At 41.4% G+C, this 18,660-nt stretch overlaps 2 protein-coding genes and 2 non-coding genes across 4 annotated transcripts; all 4 read left to right on the top strand.

The window, feature by feature from the left end:
• Positions 1-157: 157 nt before the first annotated feature.
• On the top strand, positions 158-6,022 carry plaa (phospholipase A2-activating protein). The gene is made up of 14 exons (XM_022210352.2): positions 158-411; positions 824-1,017; positions 1,126-1,226; positions 1,438-1,558; positions 1,940-2,107; positions 2,273-2,408; positions 2,610-2,779; positions 2,869-3,020; positions 3,098-3,317; positions 3,409-3,474; positions 3,567-3,638; positions 3,850-3,957; positions 5,012-5,182; positions 5,330-6,022. The coding sequence occupies exons 1-14, from the start codon at positions 263-265 to the stop codon at positions 5,896-5,898; spliced, it is 2,397 nt and encodes a 798-aa protein (XP_022066044.1). The 5' UTR covers positions 158-262; the 3' UTR covers positions 5,899-6,022.
• A 1,091-nt stretch (positions 6,023-7,113) lies between these two features.
• snx15 (sorting nexin 15) lies at positions 7,114-13,848 on the top strand. The gene is made up of 7 exons (XM_022210341.2): positions 7,114-7,344; positions 7,917-8,073; positions 8,692-8,807; positions 9,365-9,644; positions 9,726-9,902; positions 10,816-11,013; positions 13,259-13,848. Exons 1-7 carry the CDS (start codon positions 7,246-7,248, stop codon positions 13,396-13,398), a joined length of 1,167 nt encoding a protein of 388 aa, XP_022066033.1. The 5' UTR covers positions 7,114-7,245; the 3' UTR covers positions 13,399-13,848.
• On the top strand, positions 11,722-11,803 carry trnal-aag (transfer RNA leucine (anticodon AAG)). The gene has a single exon. It is a non-coding gene; the product is annotated as a tRNA-Leu (tRNA).
• Positions 12,956-13,037, top strand: trnal-aag (transfer RNA leucine (anticodon AAG)). The gene has a single exon. It is a non-coding gene; the product is annotated as a tRNA-Leu (tRNA).
• Positions 13,849-18,660: the final 4,812 nt, after the last annotated feature.

The raw sequence follows: 18,660 nt of genomic DNA, 5'->3' as shown, positions 1-18,660 counted from the left end.
ATACTTGTTGGGAAATATTGACAAATATTTAAACAGATTTAAAATTCATTCTTGAATATTCTATAATTATGACAATGCTTTAATATATATATATAAATATATTTTTTAATGAAATTAAATCGTAACTCAAACTTTGAAGTTGACGTTTCTGGCGTGCAATGACGTAGGCTAACTTCCTTAGCATTAGCGGCTGGTGTTTGTTGACAGCAACGCCGCCTAGCTTAGCTCTACTGTAGGAGTTTCATTGTTTTGTTGGGCTAAAATGGCATCGTCTAACTCATATAAACTCAGGTGTTCCATCCCGGGCCACGAAATGGACGTCAGGGGGCTTGCGACCGCCGTTTTCCCCGAAGGATCTTTCGTGTCTGTGTCCAGAGATCGAACCGGCAGAGTCTGGGTACCAAACTCAAGGTAGCTAGCATTAGCCTGCTGCTCACTAACTATGCTGATTTGTTTCAAATAACAAGTGACTTTGTGACTATGGAAGGTGTCAGGTCAAGATATTACCAACCCAAATAATCATCCAGTGAAGCCGCTTACTAGTTATTATTTTTGTTCATGTATAAAAATAAACGTGAGTTGCTGAGTTAGCTAGGGAGCGTCTTGCTAACGGTGCTCAAATTAGCTTTGTCATTCATTCTTCTGCAGCTCACAGTGTACACAGAGTGGATGTTCAAATATTTGCTTTAAGGTTCTGCTTGTTTTCTGTCACTTAATTCACTGATCTTTCGTTCAAATTTCAGCCAAACGGCTGTAAATGCGTTCCCACACTAGTCATCGTTAACATGCCTTTACTCTCCTCTCCTTCCCCTCCCTTGAACAGTCCAGACAGAGGCTTCACAGAGATGCACTGTATGTCTGGCCACTCAAATTTTGTATCCTGTGTATGCATCATTGCACCCAGTGAAACATATCCTCGGGGACTTATTGCCACAGGTGGGAATGATAACAACATTTGTGTTTTTACACTGGACCAACCACAGCCCCTATTCACTCTCAAAGGTCACAAAAATACAGGTGAGTTGTGCTCTTCTGTATACAGAGAATTTTTATAAATTAACATAATAAATATTTATTTGCACTGCTGTTCATCTGAACAGTTTTTTAAACCTTTAATCTCCACAGTTTGCACTCTGTCGTCTGGAAAGTTTGGGACCCTTTTAAGCGGCTCCTGGGACACCACAGCCAAAGTCTGGCTCAATGAAAAGTGCATGATGACTTTGCAGGTATGCTGAAGATACCGTGAGGCTCCATCTTACACTGATCTTCTCATAAGAGAGTTTTATTTTTTAAGCAAATAGCAGTTTGCCTTCTCTGCTTGTGACTTTGGTTGAAGTTTGCCCTTTTACAGTGACTTTATTTATGCAGCCGTAACAAGCAAAAATATAATTAGGGTGCGTGACAAAGACTGTTGTGTTCTCGTTAATTTTACTACAGGGCCACTCTGCAGCAGTGTGGGCAGTGATCATCTTACCAGAACAGGGTCTTATGCTTTCTGGATCAGCAGATAAGACAATAAAGCTTTGGAAGGCTGGCCGATGTGAGAAGACGTTTACAGGTGAGTTTCTCCAGACGGGTCGCATTATTTTTATGTGTTCAGTTTTTCATTTGTAAACACAGATTTGGCTGGCTGTTGACAGGTATAACTGACTAAAGGTGTTCAGAAAAAAGCTTTAAATGAGTAACTGTTTAAACATTGCCTCTGTTTGTATATTTGGTTATTGTGAGCAGGTCTTCAATTCTTACAGTTTATTTTAGTTAAAATCCTACAGTTAGGACTAAGCAAAACTTTAAAACTTAGTCATTCATGGGTAACCTCACATAATGAGGCTTAATCATGAAAATCTATTTATTCATTATGATACCAAACATCTAAAGGAGCTGTATGCTAACAAGCTATGGATACTCTGTTTTGTTTTGTTTTTTGCTTCCATTTTAGGTCATGAGGACTGTGTCCGAGGACTAGCAGTGATCAGCAACACAGAGTTCTTCTCTTGCAGCAATGACACGAGTATCAGAAGGTGGCTAGTGACAGGCGAATGTGTACAAGTCTATTACAGTCACACCAACTTCATCTACAGCTTAGCTGTCTTCCCCAATGGCCAAGGTTGGTTTGTTTGTTACGTTATTATAGAGGCGTATAAAATAGCTGAACGTGAAGCTGGTAATATGTGTGGAAGTAGTCACTGGTGCTTAGTCATTATGGAATCAGCATCTATTTGCTTTCTATAAGATGGTAGCTGGCTTTATCTGACGTCATCTTTCTGCTTAGATTTTGTAAGCACAGGGGAGGACAGGACTCTGAGGATATGGAGGAATGGAGAATGCTCTCAGACCATCCGGCTGCCTGCCCAGTCTGTCTGGTGCTGCTGTGTTCTGCCTAATGGTGACATAGCTGTTGGAGCCAGGTAATAGAGCTGCATGGTATGATAATGTGCACTCAATCTGTAATGAACATGTCTCACTATAAATATTTAAAAGGCCTTTTCTAATGCTGTTCACTGTTTTCATTTCTGTTATCATTCCACATTCACACGATACAATGAAAATTCTCGGATGACAGTGAGTGAGATCTGTGGCTAACCTGGATGCTGCTCCTCTGCCCACAGTGATGGCATTATCCGTGTGTTTACGGAGTCTGAGGACCGCATGGCTAGTGTAGAGGACCTGCAGGCCTTTGAGGATGAGCTCTCCAAAGCCACTATCGACCCCAAGACAGGCGACCTCGGAGACATCAAAGTGGAGGATCTTCCTGGAAGGGAACACCTTAATGAGCCTGGTAACAACAGAGGCTGACATTAATTTCACTGTATACAATCAGTTCATCTGTTTTATGTCATGATAGATTTGGTTGCTTAATTTCTCCAGGGAATCGTGACGGACAGACGCGGTTGATCAAAGATGGACAGAAGGTGGAGGCATATCAGTGGAGTGTCAGCGATGGCCGCTGGATGAAAATTGGAGATGTGGTCGGAGGCTCAAACCAACAGACATCCAAGAGTGTGATGTACGAAGGAAAGGTGAGACCACAAGCTTAGTGACAATTAGAGGAACGCTGCATAGGAGCAGCCACTAATGAGTCCCGATATTCCCTCAGGAATACGACTACGTCTTCACCATCGATGTGAACGAAGGAGGACCGTCTATGAAGCTGCCTTACAACGTGTCAGAAGACCCCTGGCTGACAGCGCACAACTTTCTACAGAAGAATGACCTCAGCCCCATGTTCCTCGACCAGGTTGCCAATTTTATCATTGAGAACACAAAAGGGCACGTGGTGGGACCCGCCCAGCCTGCTGGTGGTGATCCATTCACCGGTGAGGCCAAAAGATAGATGCTTAGGCTTGTTTCGGAAGCAGACAGTGTCTTGGGGTTTTCTGAAAGACGCTTTTTGTCTTCATGTGACAGGAGGAGCTCGATACATCCCTGGTTCTGCTGATGACCGACCAGGCTTTGGAGCTGATCCCTTCACAGGTAAAATATTTTTGCCGAAAGTTTTTTGACAGTCTGAACATCACCTGTGAGTGCAGTGTCACAGCTGTTTTTTGTTTTTTTCCTCCTCACAGGGTCTGGTCGCTACATCCCAGGGTCGGGTCCAAACCCAGGTGCCCCTGCTGGTGTGTCAGATCCCTTCACAGGTGAGATACTGACTGGAGGAACCACCGAAACAAGAAAAAAATGATCAAACCAACGCTCATGCTCAATGAGGTCTTCCAGGTTGTATCTGGAGTCACAATCAGGGATTGATATGTGACAGCTGGTAGAGCTCACATATTCCTCCTATAAGAAAATAATATGAGGCAGTTGGGTTCTGTTTTTAACCCATTTCTTACTCATCCATTCCTGCAGGAGGAAGTGCGTACTCTTCAGCAGCCCTGAGACAGACAACAACCAATATCTACTTCCCCAAGACTGATGGTGTGACCTTTGAGCAAGCAAATGCCTCACAGATCATCGGTAAGCATTTGATGTAGGACTAGATAAAGTCTCTGCTGGCTAATTTGTAATGAAATGTGCATGATCCAAGTTACTATGCATTTTTGTTCTCCTTTAACAAACAGCAACCTTATCATTTCCACATCATAAAATTCAAGAAGTTTAATTCAGAGCAAACCACCAAACTGTGAGTGTGGATTCTTCTTAGTGAGAAGCTTCAAGATTTCAACTCGTCATTTATTTCAGAAGATTTTTTTTCAATGCTTTCTTCTGTTGTGTCGTGTGAAATCAATTTCACATGAAAACCAAATGACATAACAGCGTTACAACTTTTACATTAAAATCTGACAAACTGGAGACTGAACAGTGTCAAAAAATCACTTTTTCTCAAAAGTTTTTTTTTCTCCTCAATCCCAGTTTTTCCTTTTGGTTATGTCACATTAAAAATATTTTTGGGGATTTATTTATTCTTATTATTTTTGGTCTTCTCACTACATTGAAGTGGGTCGTCCTCCCATTGATAATAGAATAATAGAAGTCAACTAGTGATATTTTTTAAACCATATGTGTAGATCATACTTCTCATAACGGCTTCATTTTGTTTGTTTTTATGCTTCAACTCAAACATCAATGACACATGTAGAAAGAACAGATCACTACCACACTATTTCAGGCCTGTGGCTTTAAAAATTCCTGAGATGTTGTCAATCAAACATAGCCCCATATTTAAATGTATAGAGGAAAGCACAGGCAATCAAAAATCACTAAACTAAAAATATCTCTCAAAATATTTGATATGAATCATAAATTTGACACAATTTTTATAAGTATAAATTTTAATGCTCCAAAAATATCTGGAAAACTGGAGATGGCTGAGCAGAAAAGTCTTTGTGGTTTGTCTTTGAATGACTCATAATAAAACCACATGCAGAAGATCCTGGTGAAGCCGACGAACATTTTGAGATGGAAGGTCTTAAGCTCTGATGTTCCTTTTCATTAGAAAGTGTATTCCAAAATGTTTATTCACCTGCTTCATGATTGTGTCTGAGCCAATCATTTGTTCTTTCCTTGTTAGCCAAATTGAAGGAGCTGAATGGAGGTGCGCCTCAGGAGCACAAGTTCTCCGAAGAAATTCTGGAAAGTCTTGAGAGTCTGCTGTTGTCGGTGTCTGGGCCCAACTCCTCTGAGCCTCCACTGACCATCCAACAGATCAACCTGCTGTGGAAAGCTTCTCACTGGCCCGATGGTATAACAACAGCAGCCCATTCCACTTTATTATATGTTTTTTGTTTTGCATTTCACTTTTTTTAACTTTAAAATGACCATGTTTTAAGGCTCTTATGTTCACGCTGTACACTAATGACACTCTCAAATCCTTCCTCATGTCTTGTAGACATAGTGTTTCCTGTACTGGACATTATGAGGCTGGCAGTGCGCCACCCGCAGGTTAATGAGACCCTCTGTGGCGAGGCGGAGGGAGTCCAACTGTGCAACCACCTGCTGAGCCTAATGAGGCCTGAGGGGCGTCCTGCCAACCAGATGCTGGTGCTGCGGACTCTGTGTAACTGCTTCAGCGGCAGGCATGGCCGAGCTCTCCTCATGGCCCAGCGCGAAACGGTGCTATCGCGTGCTGCCGACTTGGCCACCGTCTGCAATAAGAACATCCACGTCGCTCTGGCCACTCTGGTGTTGAACTATGCCGGCTGCCTGCACAGCCAGCCCGACCTCGAGGCCAAGGCCCAGTGTCTGTCGGTGGCCAGTCGAGCTCTGGAGACGGTACAAGACAGGGAGGCTGTATTTAGGCTGCTGGTGGCCTTGGGAACCACTGTGGCCTCAGACCAGACGGCCAAGGACCTGGCTCGCTCGCTGGGGGTCAACTCTCAGATTTCCAAGTACTCGTCGGTGTCCGATCCGGCGAAGGTGGGCGAGTGTTGTCAGCTGATCTTAAAAGAACTACAATGATGTGAATGATTTGGAGAGAAAAAAAAGCGCAATTCTTTCTTTTCCTCTGTTCTGCATAATCACTTGTGGTGGAGACTTGCATAATTGTATGTTCTGCAATAAAAAAGGACTAATGAAAACTCCATATGCTGAGTCTGATTTTTTCATTACCATAACATCTTTTTTTAAAGCCCCTTGACCAACATGTTGGGTGAAGAAAAACTGTGAAGTAGTACCTGTTCCTAACTAAATGTAGACAGACCTTACATATTCCAGCTCCTTTCACTCTAGTGTATCATTGCAACATTTTTGTCAAAAAAAATACTACATGAAGACATTTCAGTTTAAGAAAAAAACATGGTTTTCTCCCACAGATCTTTGCCTCTTTTTTTGGACCAGTTTAAACAATTTTCTAACTTCATATTTGAACTGGAGCATTTTTTCCTTATTTCAAGATGTTTAGTGATAGAAAATTTGCTCTTTTTTTGAAAGATTATTTAAATTATTTCTCTTGCAGAAATATGTTCTGTTTAATCACAGAACAGTCCCTATCAATGAGTCATGAATAAATTCAAATATATATAAAAATCAATCTCGGTTATGGGGTAAAGGTTAACAGGTAACTCAATACAAAACCACCAACCACTTTATTAGAAAAATATCTGACATCTCATGCAATCAAACACAACACCGCTGACAAAATCTCTACTTTTGGTGGTGTGTTACATTTAAAAGTGTTCCTACTATTTTGTCCACCCTATTCACATACAGTCAAGACCGAAATTATTCAAACCCCTAGCAAATTCTAACTTAAAGTTCCTTTTTAATGCAAATCAAAGCTGAGAAATTATTTTTTCCACAATGATACCTCTTGTACATCATCTTATCTTTTGGGAAACAACTGTGCCATTTCCAATAAAAAAAAACAAACACATTTCTGATTGACATAAAAGTAACTAAGTCAAAATTTGCAAGGGGTATGAATAATTTCAGGCTTGACTGTACATGAGGAGAGCAAAATATTGTGCATAAATACATTAAAGCATAAAATACAATTACAGTTTTGACCAGTAAAGTTCAATTACATTTTATTGTGATGCATCAAACAATTTTATGTTTTTTTTTTTAGTTTTATAGCGTTGTAGCTCATTGTCTAGCTTACAACGATTTGCTGCAAAAAATACAAATAAGTAATTTAACGTCGCCTTTATCGCGTCATCACGCATTTGCCACGTCACACACCAGGAAATGTGTGGAGAGTCGGGCTGAAGAATCACAACAGACCAACTCACCGCAGCTCCTGGCAGTTCTGTTCCGTGCCGCCAAAAAAGACGTTGTTTTTTTCCCGTGTTATTACCGTTAACGAACATGTCCCGGAAAGCCAAAGAAGAATATTATCGCTTCTTTACCGTCAGCGACCCACGTACACACGAGAAGGGGCACACCGAGTACAAAGTGACAGCGAGGGTTAGTTTACACTGTTTATCTCTCTGTAGCTGCACTGTCATTTATAGAAACGTAGCCGGTGTTTTTATTTATGCTTAATAACTTTCTGTTAAGCTAATGTGTTCACGACTTGCTAAAATTGAATTTGTAATTAATTGATGACACCTGTGTTGTAACATTATTCTCTTTTGGTCAGTTACATCAATCAAAACTAGGTGGCTTTGCGTTGTTGTTCATTCATGCTACAATGAAGTCACAGCTCAGATAGATAAATGCACAATGGGCCTTTTATGGTGCACACAGAGCACTCAAGTGAAACACAGAGAACTTGTGATTCAGTTCAGAAGCTCCAGCACCCCCATGACCACACTAATGCCCCGTGGTGTAGACAGGCATGCAGCCAAAATCCAAGAGGATCATGACTTTGTCGGATAAACTCAAGCCTCCATCATTTTCTCTCATAGTTAATAGCAGGTATACTGACAAAGACAGCCCAGGTGATCTGTTTTCAATCTCAATTTCACCTGTAATTTTGAAGTTGATAGGTGGAAAAAACAGGTCTGAGGTTTGATGTTGTTGTCTGTTGTTTGCAGTTTGTGTCCAAGCGTCATCCCGAAGATGTGAAGGAGGTGGTTGTGTGGAGGAGGTTCTCAGAGCTGAAGAAGCTCCATGGAGAGTTGGCTTACACCCACAGGAACCTGTTCAGAAGACAGGAGGACTTTCCACCTTTTCCTCGTGCACAAGTTTTTGGTAAAATCAACAAATCATTGTGATAATTTATAAACTCATCCAGCTCCATCTCAGACAGCTGGGTTGTCTGCCTTAACTACAGATGCTTTTCACACTGTCAAAGCTTTTAAATCTGCTCAGCTATCACTCATGGCTGGGGTTTATTGCTTTTTATGCAATCAGCCTGTTGAGTGTCTTTGAGATGATTTGCTTGTTCCAGTTTTTCTGTTTCAAGCATTTTGTCATGATTCTTGTGACACTTCCTCTCGCCTGATGGCTTAACAGTGGTGACCAATACACAGCTACGAAGACAGCAGCACTGATGAGCCATACTAATAGACTGTCATCATTTAAAATTTATGGCAGCATGTAAAAATATATTAAATATATGAAGTGCTTGGCTAAGAGGTGGTCATTTGATGATATTTATCTAACACTACTGCAAACTACAGCCACAAGGACGACCACAAACACACAAAAAATGAACTTTTTAACCGTAACTAGTTTGAGTTTAGTTTATGCTTGCATATATTTTATTTTATTCCTTGTAATTATTTGGCACCATTGTCTGAATTTCTAACATACTGTCTGTAACGTTATCACTGAGTTAGTTATTACACTGTGTGCTTCTGTTTTTAGGAAGGTTTGACGAGGCTGTGATTGAAGAGAGGAGGAACGCAGCAGAAACCATGCTTCTGTTTACTACCAGCATACCTGCACTCTACAACAGCCCACAGCTCAAGGACTTCTTCAGAGTAAGACACACAAACACACACACATATATATATATATATATATATATAAGCAAAGACCGTGCTTACACTTGGCTTTAAAATGCATCTTGAATCGTTTAATTACAAGTGGGCAGCTCTAAGTTTAGTGCTGTTGTGATCCGGTCACTCAGACTACTTGCTGAGGTGGTCTGGGATGCAGCTGACAACATTTCTTGAATAGTGTGAAGTGTAATGCGTCCTGATGTGTTGTAGACGAGAACTTAACAGGAAAATATGGCATCATTGCAGGATGTGGTGATTGTTTTGATGATAGTGTGTCAGTGGTCAAGAAAATGAGCTTCTAGAAGATGGAATAACCTGTACATGTATGTAAGCTTGTGAAGCATCAGATGTGACCAACGATTTGTCTTGCCCGTCTATGTGACCAAGTGTCGTAATGCTCCTGGACCTTTTTACATCTTTTTTTTGCCTTTTTCCTTCATATTGCACATATTCTTCTTTGCTTTCCCTTTGCTCTCCTTCCATTCTCCATTCCCCTCCCGTCTCCTGCCACTTCTCTTTATCCTCCTTCCTCTCAGGGTGGTGAGGTCACAAGACCTCTGGATCCCTCCCCTCTGTCTTCTGCTGGGCCTCTGCCTCCCCCTCTCATTCCTCTTCCTAAACGAAGGGCCTCGGACTGTGAACCTGCTGAAGAAGAGGAGGGAAGGGAGGCTCCTACTTTACCCCAGGATCTGGGCACCAACCTGAGCTTAGAAGTGGGAGAACCGGAAGTAGCAGCTGAGGCCTACAGTGAAATCGGAGGTTCCCCGACAGAAGAAGAAGGAGAGGAGCTTAGTGATGCAGAACTGGATGATCGAGGTACAACTACTAGAGTTTTGGAATTTCTGTCTGTCACTTTTATCCTCTTTCTTATCATTTAGTTTATGTTCCCTCCTTCAGTTCCATCTCCTGAACCATCTCCAGCAAGAAACCACCGACAGTCAGAAGAGACCCAGGAAGAATTTGATGCACTGTTTGACTCCGTGGCTGAAGAGCAAATCCCATCTCCAAAGGAAGATGTTCCTCCTCCACTCTCTGATAATGACTTGGCTGTCTTTGATCCCTGCTATAAAGAAGGTGATATAAAAATAAACGGAAATTTAATCAGCTGCTTTCAGTCTTTCCAATCATGAAGTCATGAATCTAATACTGGCTATTCAGTGTGGGGTCAGTTTGTCTAAAAACCGAACTTGACGTTTTGTTTTGTTATTCAGCATTTTTACTTTGGCTTCCTTTTTAAAATCCAGCAAATATTTATAACGCTGAGCATCACACAGTCAAAGATGGAGTGTAAATATGACAGGCATTTCTTAATAATGCAGAGCTTTCCTGATTGCACGCCCTTCACTTGCATTGAATGTGGTACTTTGGCTGAGTGGCTTTATGAATATCTGTAGAGCTAACAGCTGCACATTGAGACCTGATGGTGTGTGGTACAACAGTTGAAAGATTTTCTGTCTTGAATTGAGTTAAACTGTAGAAATGGATGAAAAACAGATTACAATTAAATTGGTTGCATAATGCCTTTAGAGTTCCATGTTATACATTCATTTCTACTGGTTTCGTGCTGAGTACAGTGGATTCTGACACCAGATAGTGTGGCTGAGTGGTCTAAGGTGCTGGATGAAGACTGCAGTCTCTTTGGGGGTGTGGGTTTGAATCCCAATGCTGCAAAGTAGGCTTTTTCACTTCTAAAGTACAGGTTAAGGAAAGCTAGCTTTAAGTGTCATATTAAAATTGACTGTTGTAATTAGACAGAGGACATCAGTAGCTCTTTAACCTGGGAGAACCAGAGAATTTTTTGCCGTTAATAAAACAGATTATCAGTGATTTTTTTTTCAGATAGTGACAGTTTTCCTAAGTCTTTTTTTTTCTTTTCACAAATGTGTCACAGATATGACAGCAGATGGAATCTAAAGACACCATGGGCTTACTGAAACAACTTTTCAACCCACTGCAAATGTTATTTCTCTACTCCTCTCTGTTTCAGATAGATCAAATTCCTCCACGGATCACTCAGAATTGTTCTCGCTGCCACCAGCCAGTCTGAATGGAGGCGAGGCAGGATACTTGAACCAAGCCGCCAGTGAGCTAACAGCTGCCATGGAGAGGGAGAAGGAGGGAGAATTTAGTTCTGCCATTCGTGGATACCGGACGGCGGTGGATATTCTGATCACTGGAGTTCAGGGTGAGGAACGGTTCGGTGGGGAAAGATGAGGGGAAGTGTGATGCGATTAGAAGTCAATCCGGCAACCCTCCAATAATAAATATAAGTCGGCAAATGTTGACCGCATGCTAAGAAAATGGGACATGATTGCAACAGAGGTGAGAATGTGGTGAAACAACACAGTGAAGCAGTGCACAGCTGTCTGTTGTCTCTATTTCTAGGTTGTTTTATAATCTGTAAATATGTGAGCCCAACAAACACCGCAGTTCTTTTAAATATTGCATTTTACCTGAATGCATTCTGTTATGGTCATTTGTGCATGAATTATCAACCAGCTTTGTTGCCATAGAGACAGACCATGAAGTCACTCTTTCAGCTGCAAAAGCTGCGGATTGCGTGACGATGCACCACGTGCGAATAAGACAATAAATTGAGCATTGAAGTTTACAGCTGTAACGCCTTATTGACAATACTTACTCCGCTCTGCTGAGTTTCTGACGTGCTGCTCACTCACACGGTACAGAGCAGATAAATGCATTGGAAACAGCTGATACACAAACATGTTCACATGCAGGAGAGCCTGAGCCACAGCAAAGCAAACATGGCATTGTCATACAGCCAACAGTGCTGTTTTATTCTGCTATTTACTGTTCTCCTGTGTGCTTATTGTGAGTCAGTAGTGGACTAATGGACTATTACATCAGCTGTGCAGTCAGGAAGTGTTTATGTGGTAGCGTGGCCGAGCGGTCTAAGGCGCTGGATTAAGGCTCCAGTCTCTTCGGGGGCGTGGGTTCGAATCCCACCGCTGCCAAGTAGGCTTTTAAGATATTGTACGGGGTTGTAGTAAAGATTTGTTGAACTGTCGTCTAAAAATGTGCTGTTTCGGGTCTGATTGATTCCAAACTTTCAGCATTAGCGCTCAGAGTAATGCACATTAAATCAAAAGAAAACGGCTTGGGTACCTGAGGGCATTCTCTTGCAAACTTCTTCAGTTCAGATTTAAAAGAAAACACTCGCGTCATGAGGCAACATGCCCAAGCAGGCTAAGGTGTTGGATTAAGGTTTCAGTCTCTTTGGACGTATGGGTTTGAGACACACTTCTGCCACAGAATCAATGCATGTAAATGGACACATTTAAACAATTACAATGATGTACTGATACATAGGAGTCTCTTATCAGAATCTTAGAATGGCCCATGAAATCAAAAAAGGTTTCAGCACTCCCACTTTAAGACCCTCAAACTGGTGAAAATCTAATTTTTACCATGCTAACATGTCCACGTGATGCTTTTTTTTAATATACTGTATCTCCATCTTGAAGCTCAAAGACACAGATTCAGACTTATGCGATTTCATATGTGATAACCCAAGGTTCCAAACCTGTCTGCAGTTTCACAGAGGGACTTTTTGTATCATTAACCTTATTCCGAATTGGTTCCTGGCTAAAACATGTGGCTGAATTTCTCCACATTACAACTTGCCATTGTGCAGTGTAGAGTAGAGCAGAGTAGCAAGTGGGATATTTTTCAAGAACAAAACTTATAAAAATGTAACTGTGGTACTCAGAGGTGAGTTTGTAGAGATTTAATCACATGACTGGAAAGGGACATTCAAACTTCTCCTTTTTGTGGAGTCACATTCTGTTTCAGTGGCTCTCAAAATCAAAGCAAAGATATTTCACCCGTGGGAGCAGAAGTTGTTGATGATTTGTACATACAGGCTTACTTAAGTTCTAAGCAGAATAGAAACCACACATGAAACCTTTATGAGGTTTTTAAATGCGTATAGATAGACAAGTTAAACTTAATCTCACAGTTAGTATGTGTCACCTGCTACTGTTAACATGTCGCAACCCTGCATTAGTTTATAACTGCTTTGCTGTTTTCCCTCCCTTCATGTCTGCTCTTGGAAAGGTGAGGTCAACCCGCTGCCGTGTCTGACAGTGATTTGTTTGCTGACGTGTGGTAGCGTGGCCGAGCGGTCTAAGGCGCTGGATTAAGGCTCCAGTCTCTGCGGGGGCGTGGGTTCGAATCCCACCGCTGCCAAAGAAACTTTTTCGGCTCAGATGTTCCCTTACGAAACCTTAAAAATACCAGAACCAGAAACAGCAGCAATGCAAATAAATTAAAAGGAACTGCTGTTTTCTGCTTCTAACTCAGCTGTCTCTCTGTTTGCAATGAATACAGTGGACACGTGCACTCTTGGAATGTATACACTTCCGCTATTAATCCATGCTAATCATTTTCAACATTTTGTGTCCAAACAGGAGACCCTGATCCAGTACGGAAGGAGTCTGTGATGCGACGGACCGCCCAGTATCTGAAGCATGCCGAGATGTTGGTCGACAGGCACTCCTCACCCACACACACTCATACACCCACACACACACATGCACAGGACCCGTAGACCTGCACACATACCGTATGTTAAAGCCCACACGAAGACAAATCAAAGACAGTGAAGCTCAGGGTTGTACTCACAAAAATGCACAATGAAGTATGGCAACACACGATGTCAGCACATGTACGTTTGGTCTAATGATCCACAACATTCCCAAACACAAGCTCCTTCAGGTGGGAAGTACTACTGTTCATGGCACACACTCCTGAGGTACACACTACACTGCAGACTGGTCCTTTAGCTGCCTTTGTTTAGTGAAAAATATATGATTTAAAACATCTAAATATATGGAAACTGAAAGTAACCGTACACCTACTGGATTGATCGATGAATAATCCATCTCGCTACCTTTGTCTTGCTTTTATAATGTTCTCTTCTTGAATACAGTAATGTGTATGTATATCAGTGATTTGCATTTTGCACAATGTTTTGTTAATAAATATGATTTTAATTTAAGTCAGTGAGATTTCTGCTCTCTTAGGTGAAGCTTTAAATATCATAAATGCGGGATATAAATGATGTCTTCTCAGCACCTTTGCACTCGTGTCGTCTTAAAGTTTGAAAATGTGAGGGGAAAAAAATATTTTCACAGTGAAACTAGAATTAAAGCATTTTCTCTTAATTGTTTAGAAAAGAAAATACTCTGTCGGTTTAGAAAAAGCAACTATGAAAAGGTGACATTTAAGTGACACTGCACAGAGGAGTCCTTATTTCTGTTGTTTACTGTAAATGCACATAATCAGGCACTTCAGCGCAGGGATTGTTGGTTTATTTCTGCTCACAGGGACAAAAAGCCAAGAGTCGGTATGTGTGATGGTGTATTCTCTAATCTAGCCATTAGCGTGTTTAATGGTTGCATCATTTCAGAATGGGCTGTCCACTGTACAGCGTTAATGTAAGCAAACACTGGCTTCTCAGTAGAATATAGTCGTTCCTGATGGTTCTGCAGGTTCGCATGTTGCAGTAGCGAGGCTTTACCCCTGAGCGGCACTGTCGTCTATTGTATGATAACTGATCACACATCCTGTTGTGCAGAAACTCATCATCTACAGTACTGATGTTAAAACCAGGTAAATGAAATGTTTGTTTTCCTCTGCTGAACAAATCGGAGCACAAAGCAATAAACTGTGGATGAAACTAGAACGCGGCTGTTGATGAATTCTCCTGCCTTCAGCTATCAAATGCAAAACAGCTGCGACTAGTTCAGTTTCTTTCTCTTATTATGTTAACTGTGCTGTAAATGGAATGCCATGAAGTCTAGGACAAAATCTATTAGAATGGTAATAACATATCTAATATATATTACATGCATTCCAGATATTAGACCGTACCGTGCCAAAAAAAAAAATTTCCAGCATCTTATCAAGCATTTACCGACAGACAATAGAGAATTATGTTTCAATGTGCATGTTTTGAGTAATATTTTAAAGAACTAAATCCTCTGCCTTTCCCTTTCGTACGCTTATTTTCTGCATTTTTGACAAAACAAAAGAGGACAGTGGTTGATGGAGAGAAAAGAGGAGAAACTGGGATGCGAAAAAGAGAAAACAGATCATTGCCTGCCATACAGCAGAATCCCATCTCTGGAGAGGAGAGAGGGATAGAGGGAGGACTGGAAGGACAAACAGATGGAGAAGCAACAAAAAAAAAAAAAAAGAGGGAGGCCGGCGAGAGGAAAAGGCTACCCTCTCGCTCACCAGATGAGAAAATTAGGGGTTGCAGGGAGCGAGAGATAACAGAGAGGATGGAGGAGAGGAAAAAAAGAAGGGATGAGATTAGAGGATAAGCAGAGATCATCCCTCCATTGTTAAAGGGATGGAAAAAACTGACCCTCCCTCTTCCTCTATTTTCATCCCCCCAGTACCTCTTCTTTCTTTTTTTTCCCCTGCTTTGTATTGACCATTGTGGGGAGCTTGAAGTGGATGGAGGGATGGCGGAGAAGGCAAGAGATAACATAGCTCCATCCTGTTACATATCCCTCTTTTTCCCTCTCATCTCTCCACCTCTCTGCCTTTTCTATCCATCTCCCCCTCATTCTCCACCTGTGAAATGCAGAGGATGTGCGATAGAGAGGAAGATGGAGAGACAAAGAGATGGATGGATGGAGGGAGGTTTGAAATCAGAGCGGGGGTAGAGCCTCACAACATTAGCATGCTGAGAGTGTCAGCATTCTCCTCTTTTTTTTTTCCTCTCCCTCCATCCCCATCCCTCTTTCCATCCCTCCCTCTGTCTCTTTCTCCTCACTGGTCACTGCAATTATACCATCAAAACACTCCAGCCTGAGAGCATAATAGCTTCCCCCTGTGAGTGTGTGTGTTATCATGAGAGATCAAAAGAAAGGGTTGTGTGTGTGTGTGTGTGTGTGTATATGTGTGTGTATTTGTGCATAATTTAGAGCCATACATGGTGCATTACGTGTGCATGTATGACATGAAGGGCAGCTGTTGGTGTGTGAGTGTGTGTGTGAGCCAAATCCGGATTTTTTTGCAGAAATTGCGTGGGTGTGTTTAAGTGTCTCTTTGAGTCCTACCGGCTAGAAAAACTGCTTCTCCAACCTCTGACCAAACACACTCTTAAACGCACACTCAGAGACCCACTTGTGTGTGTCTAGTGAGCTTCTATTTACACACTAGCTCACACTAATGAATGCACGCGGGCGTACAGTCGTGGCTCGGAGACACAAACCGTTATGACCTACATGCCCAGTGGGTCATCATGAAGCCAAACAGCACACTGTGACACCTTCGGCTGTCTGCACACTCACTTTTTTCCCCTCTCTCTGGCCGTTTTTGTTTTCGTTCGTATCCCTTCCGCCCTCTGCGTCTTCCTTTTTTCCTCTCTGTCTCTACTGCACACACACTATCCTCCCCTCTTTGAGCTTGTTATCCCTCTCTGTCCATTCGTTCCTCTCTGTCACCTTGCCCTCGGCTATTTGAGTACACTTCTGTCTTTCATACTCCCATCTCTCTCTCTCACACACACACACATAAACACACTCTCTCTCTTCCTGTCTGTCTGCCTCATGCTCTGTTCCAACCTCGCTCTCTCTGTTTCTGTCTGTCTTGGCATATGTTTTCAGTCTCTCGGTGTCTCTTTCACTTCAGACCGAACGTTGGGGGAAGAATGTCACCATCACCGTCTCAGCACAGTTTCAAAACACCTCTGAAAATATCTGGAAAATGCGGCACCTGATGACCTCATTGTGGCATGATCGTTTATCAGTGACGCAGAAAGCCTGAGCTGAAACTCGAGGTGTATAAAGGCGGGACTGCTATTTGTATGTGTAATAGAAAAAATGGGAGATTTTTTTTTTTGTTTTCTTCTGAAAGCGTTCTGAGAAAGTTCCGCAAAAGTTATAGTAATGTTTTCAGCAAAGTGTTTCCTTACCAGCATCCCCAAAACTGAATCTGAATGTTTCTTTGAGAACATTCTTCCTTTGTTTTCACGAGGGAAACGCTTTCTAGAGACTCGGTTAAGAAACGTTGAAGCCTTGAGTTTTGAATTTGGCCGTTGCTGAAGTGCAGATCTGACTGAAAACTGAGAACACGACCCGTTTAATTGTCTATTTTCCTATAAAATGGAACCATAATTTACAAAATAAACATCAAATTGTGTTTTCAAAAGTCTTAAAACTAGCCATTTAGACCATATACCCATTAGAAAGATGTTTACTGAGGTAACAAAGCAGTAAGAAGTCGGATCATTTTCTCACAGGCTTCTACACAATCTGATCTCTTTTTGCAACCTGGGGAGTCGCCCCCTGCTGGCTGTTATAAAAAATGCAGACATTTCTACAATGGCTTCACTTTTCAATCCTAGATACTGCATGTTTTTATATGGAGTCGAGGTTCTCAATAGGACAGTGACCAACGATAAACCTCTAGACTCAGTCAGGCCTATTTGTTAGACGTACAGTGATAGAGGCATCAGGTAATATAGCTTCTATAATGCCTTAACCCAAAAGAGACTGTTTGGGATTATTTGGACCACAGAGTGAATAAAAAGCAGCCAACAAGTGCCCGACATACGTGGGAACACCTTCAAAAGCATTTAAGGGGACTGCCTCATGAGAGAATGTGTAAAGCTTCCATCAAAGCAAAAGATGGCTACTTTGAAGAATCTGAAATTAAAAAACACATGTTGCTGTTTACACATTTTTATAGTTTCTGTATAGTTTAATGTGTTATTTCATAGTGATGTATTCAGTATTAGTAGTTCTATAATGTAGAAAATAGTAAAAAAAATAAAGAGAATAAACCCTTGAATGAGCAGATATGTTCAAACCACATGTGTAAAGGTACCATTAGATGCTGGACAGGATGTTTTGTTCTATAAATGTTGAGAAACTCATGCGAAGTTCTAGTAATCTTTTGAGTGTGTCTCTTAAGGTAGGATTATGTTCTCTAAAAAAATTCTATACATGTTTGTTGAGCAACATTCTTATATACAGTATCATATGATGTCTTGCTTTAACCTTAGTGTTTGTTAATATGTCGCATTTACAGGAACATTTTGTAAAAACCTTCTGTGATCTGAGGCCTCGAAAGCATCCTGACAACATTATATTAGTTTGACAACCTGTTTAATCATACAGATGGCATCTTTGGCCCAAACAGCATCCTCAAAACCATTACTTGAAATGAAAAACAGTTTGTTTAAATCTGCATTCATTGTTTTTTCCTCCCAACATGGCCGTTTACATCCTGCAAATAGAAAACAACTTGAGCATTCAGTTAGTTGGTGGTATAATTCTGGCAAACTGCTCGATTTAAATCCGATGTTTACTCATTTTTATCTCTGTTTTTGGTCTCCACCAACTCCAGAGTAAAACATTTGGCTCTTTAGCTGCTAAATCGTCCACTTGCTGTGTTTTTTTCTCTCAGTCATTTGGTGCTCGTGCAAGTAGTTTTAGTGGATTTATCTACCCGTTTTTTTTTTCTTTTTTAAGAGTTTGCATGTTTGAAAACCAAACTGATGAGCTAAAAAAGGCAGGGCTGAGGGCATCTGCAGCATCAGGTGATAATTCTCTGCGGTTTTGTCGCTGTGATTGGCCTCTTTCCCACCGAAAACACTCATTTGACCCACTGTTAATATGAAAGTATTGATTAATGCAGCTTTAATTGAGGTTTTATATCTCCTTCCCCTCCTGCTAGCTGCCTCTCTCTGCTTTTTTCTGCTCTCCCCCATTCCACTTTCCCGCTGAAAGTAAATCAATGAACATACACTTTATGCCATTTATTGATCCTTTTATATCTATCCGTCCTCACC

The sequence above is a fragment of the Acanthochromis polyacanthus genome, chromosome 23 (assembly GCF_021347895.1).
Source record: "Acanthochromis polyacanthus isolate Apoly-LR-REF ecotype Palm Island chromosome 23, KAUST_Apoly_ChrSc, whole genome shotgun sequence".
Lineage (NCBI taxonomy): Eukaryota > Metazoa > Chordata > Actinopteri > Pomacentridae > Acanthochromis > Acanthochromis polyacanthus.
This window is presented reverse-complemented; position numbering and strand designations above follow the sequence as displayed.

What these genes read in the sequence shown, in the direction of transcription:
- plaa (XM_022210352.2), top strand. Translation starts at nt 263, where the DNA reads ATGGCATCGTCTAACTCATATAAACTCAGGTGTTCCATCCCGGGCCAC. An exon ending in AGTGCATGATGACTTTGCAG is followed by an intron (nt 1,227 to 1,437) that starts GTATGCTGAAGA and finishes ATTTTACTACAG; the next exon opens with GGCCACTCTGCAGCAGTGTG. An exon ending in GACATAGCTGTTGGAGCCAG is followed by an intron (nt 2,409 to 2,609) that starts GTAATAGAGCTG and finishes CTCTGCCCACAG; the next exon opens with TGATGGCATTATCCGTGTGT.
- snx15 (XM_022210341.2), top strand. Translation starts at nt 7,246, where the DNA reads ATGTCCCGGAAAGCCAAAGAAGAATATTATCGCTTCTTTACCGTCAGC. An exon ending in AGCTCAAGGACTTCTTCAGA is followed by an intron (nt 8,808 to 9,364) that starts GTAAGACACACA and finishes CCTTCCTCTCAG; the next exon opens with GGTGGTGAGGTCACAAGACC. An exon ending in TCTGATCACTGGAGTTCAGG is followed by an intron (nt 11,014 to 13,258) that starts GTGAGGAACGGT and finishes GTGTCCAAACAG; the next exon opens with GAGACCCTGATCCAGTACGG.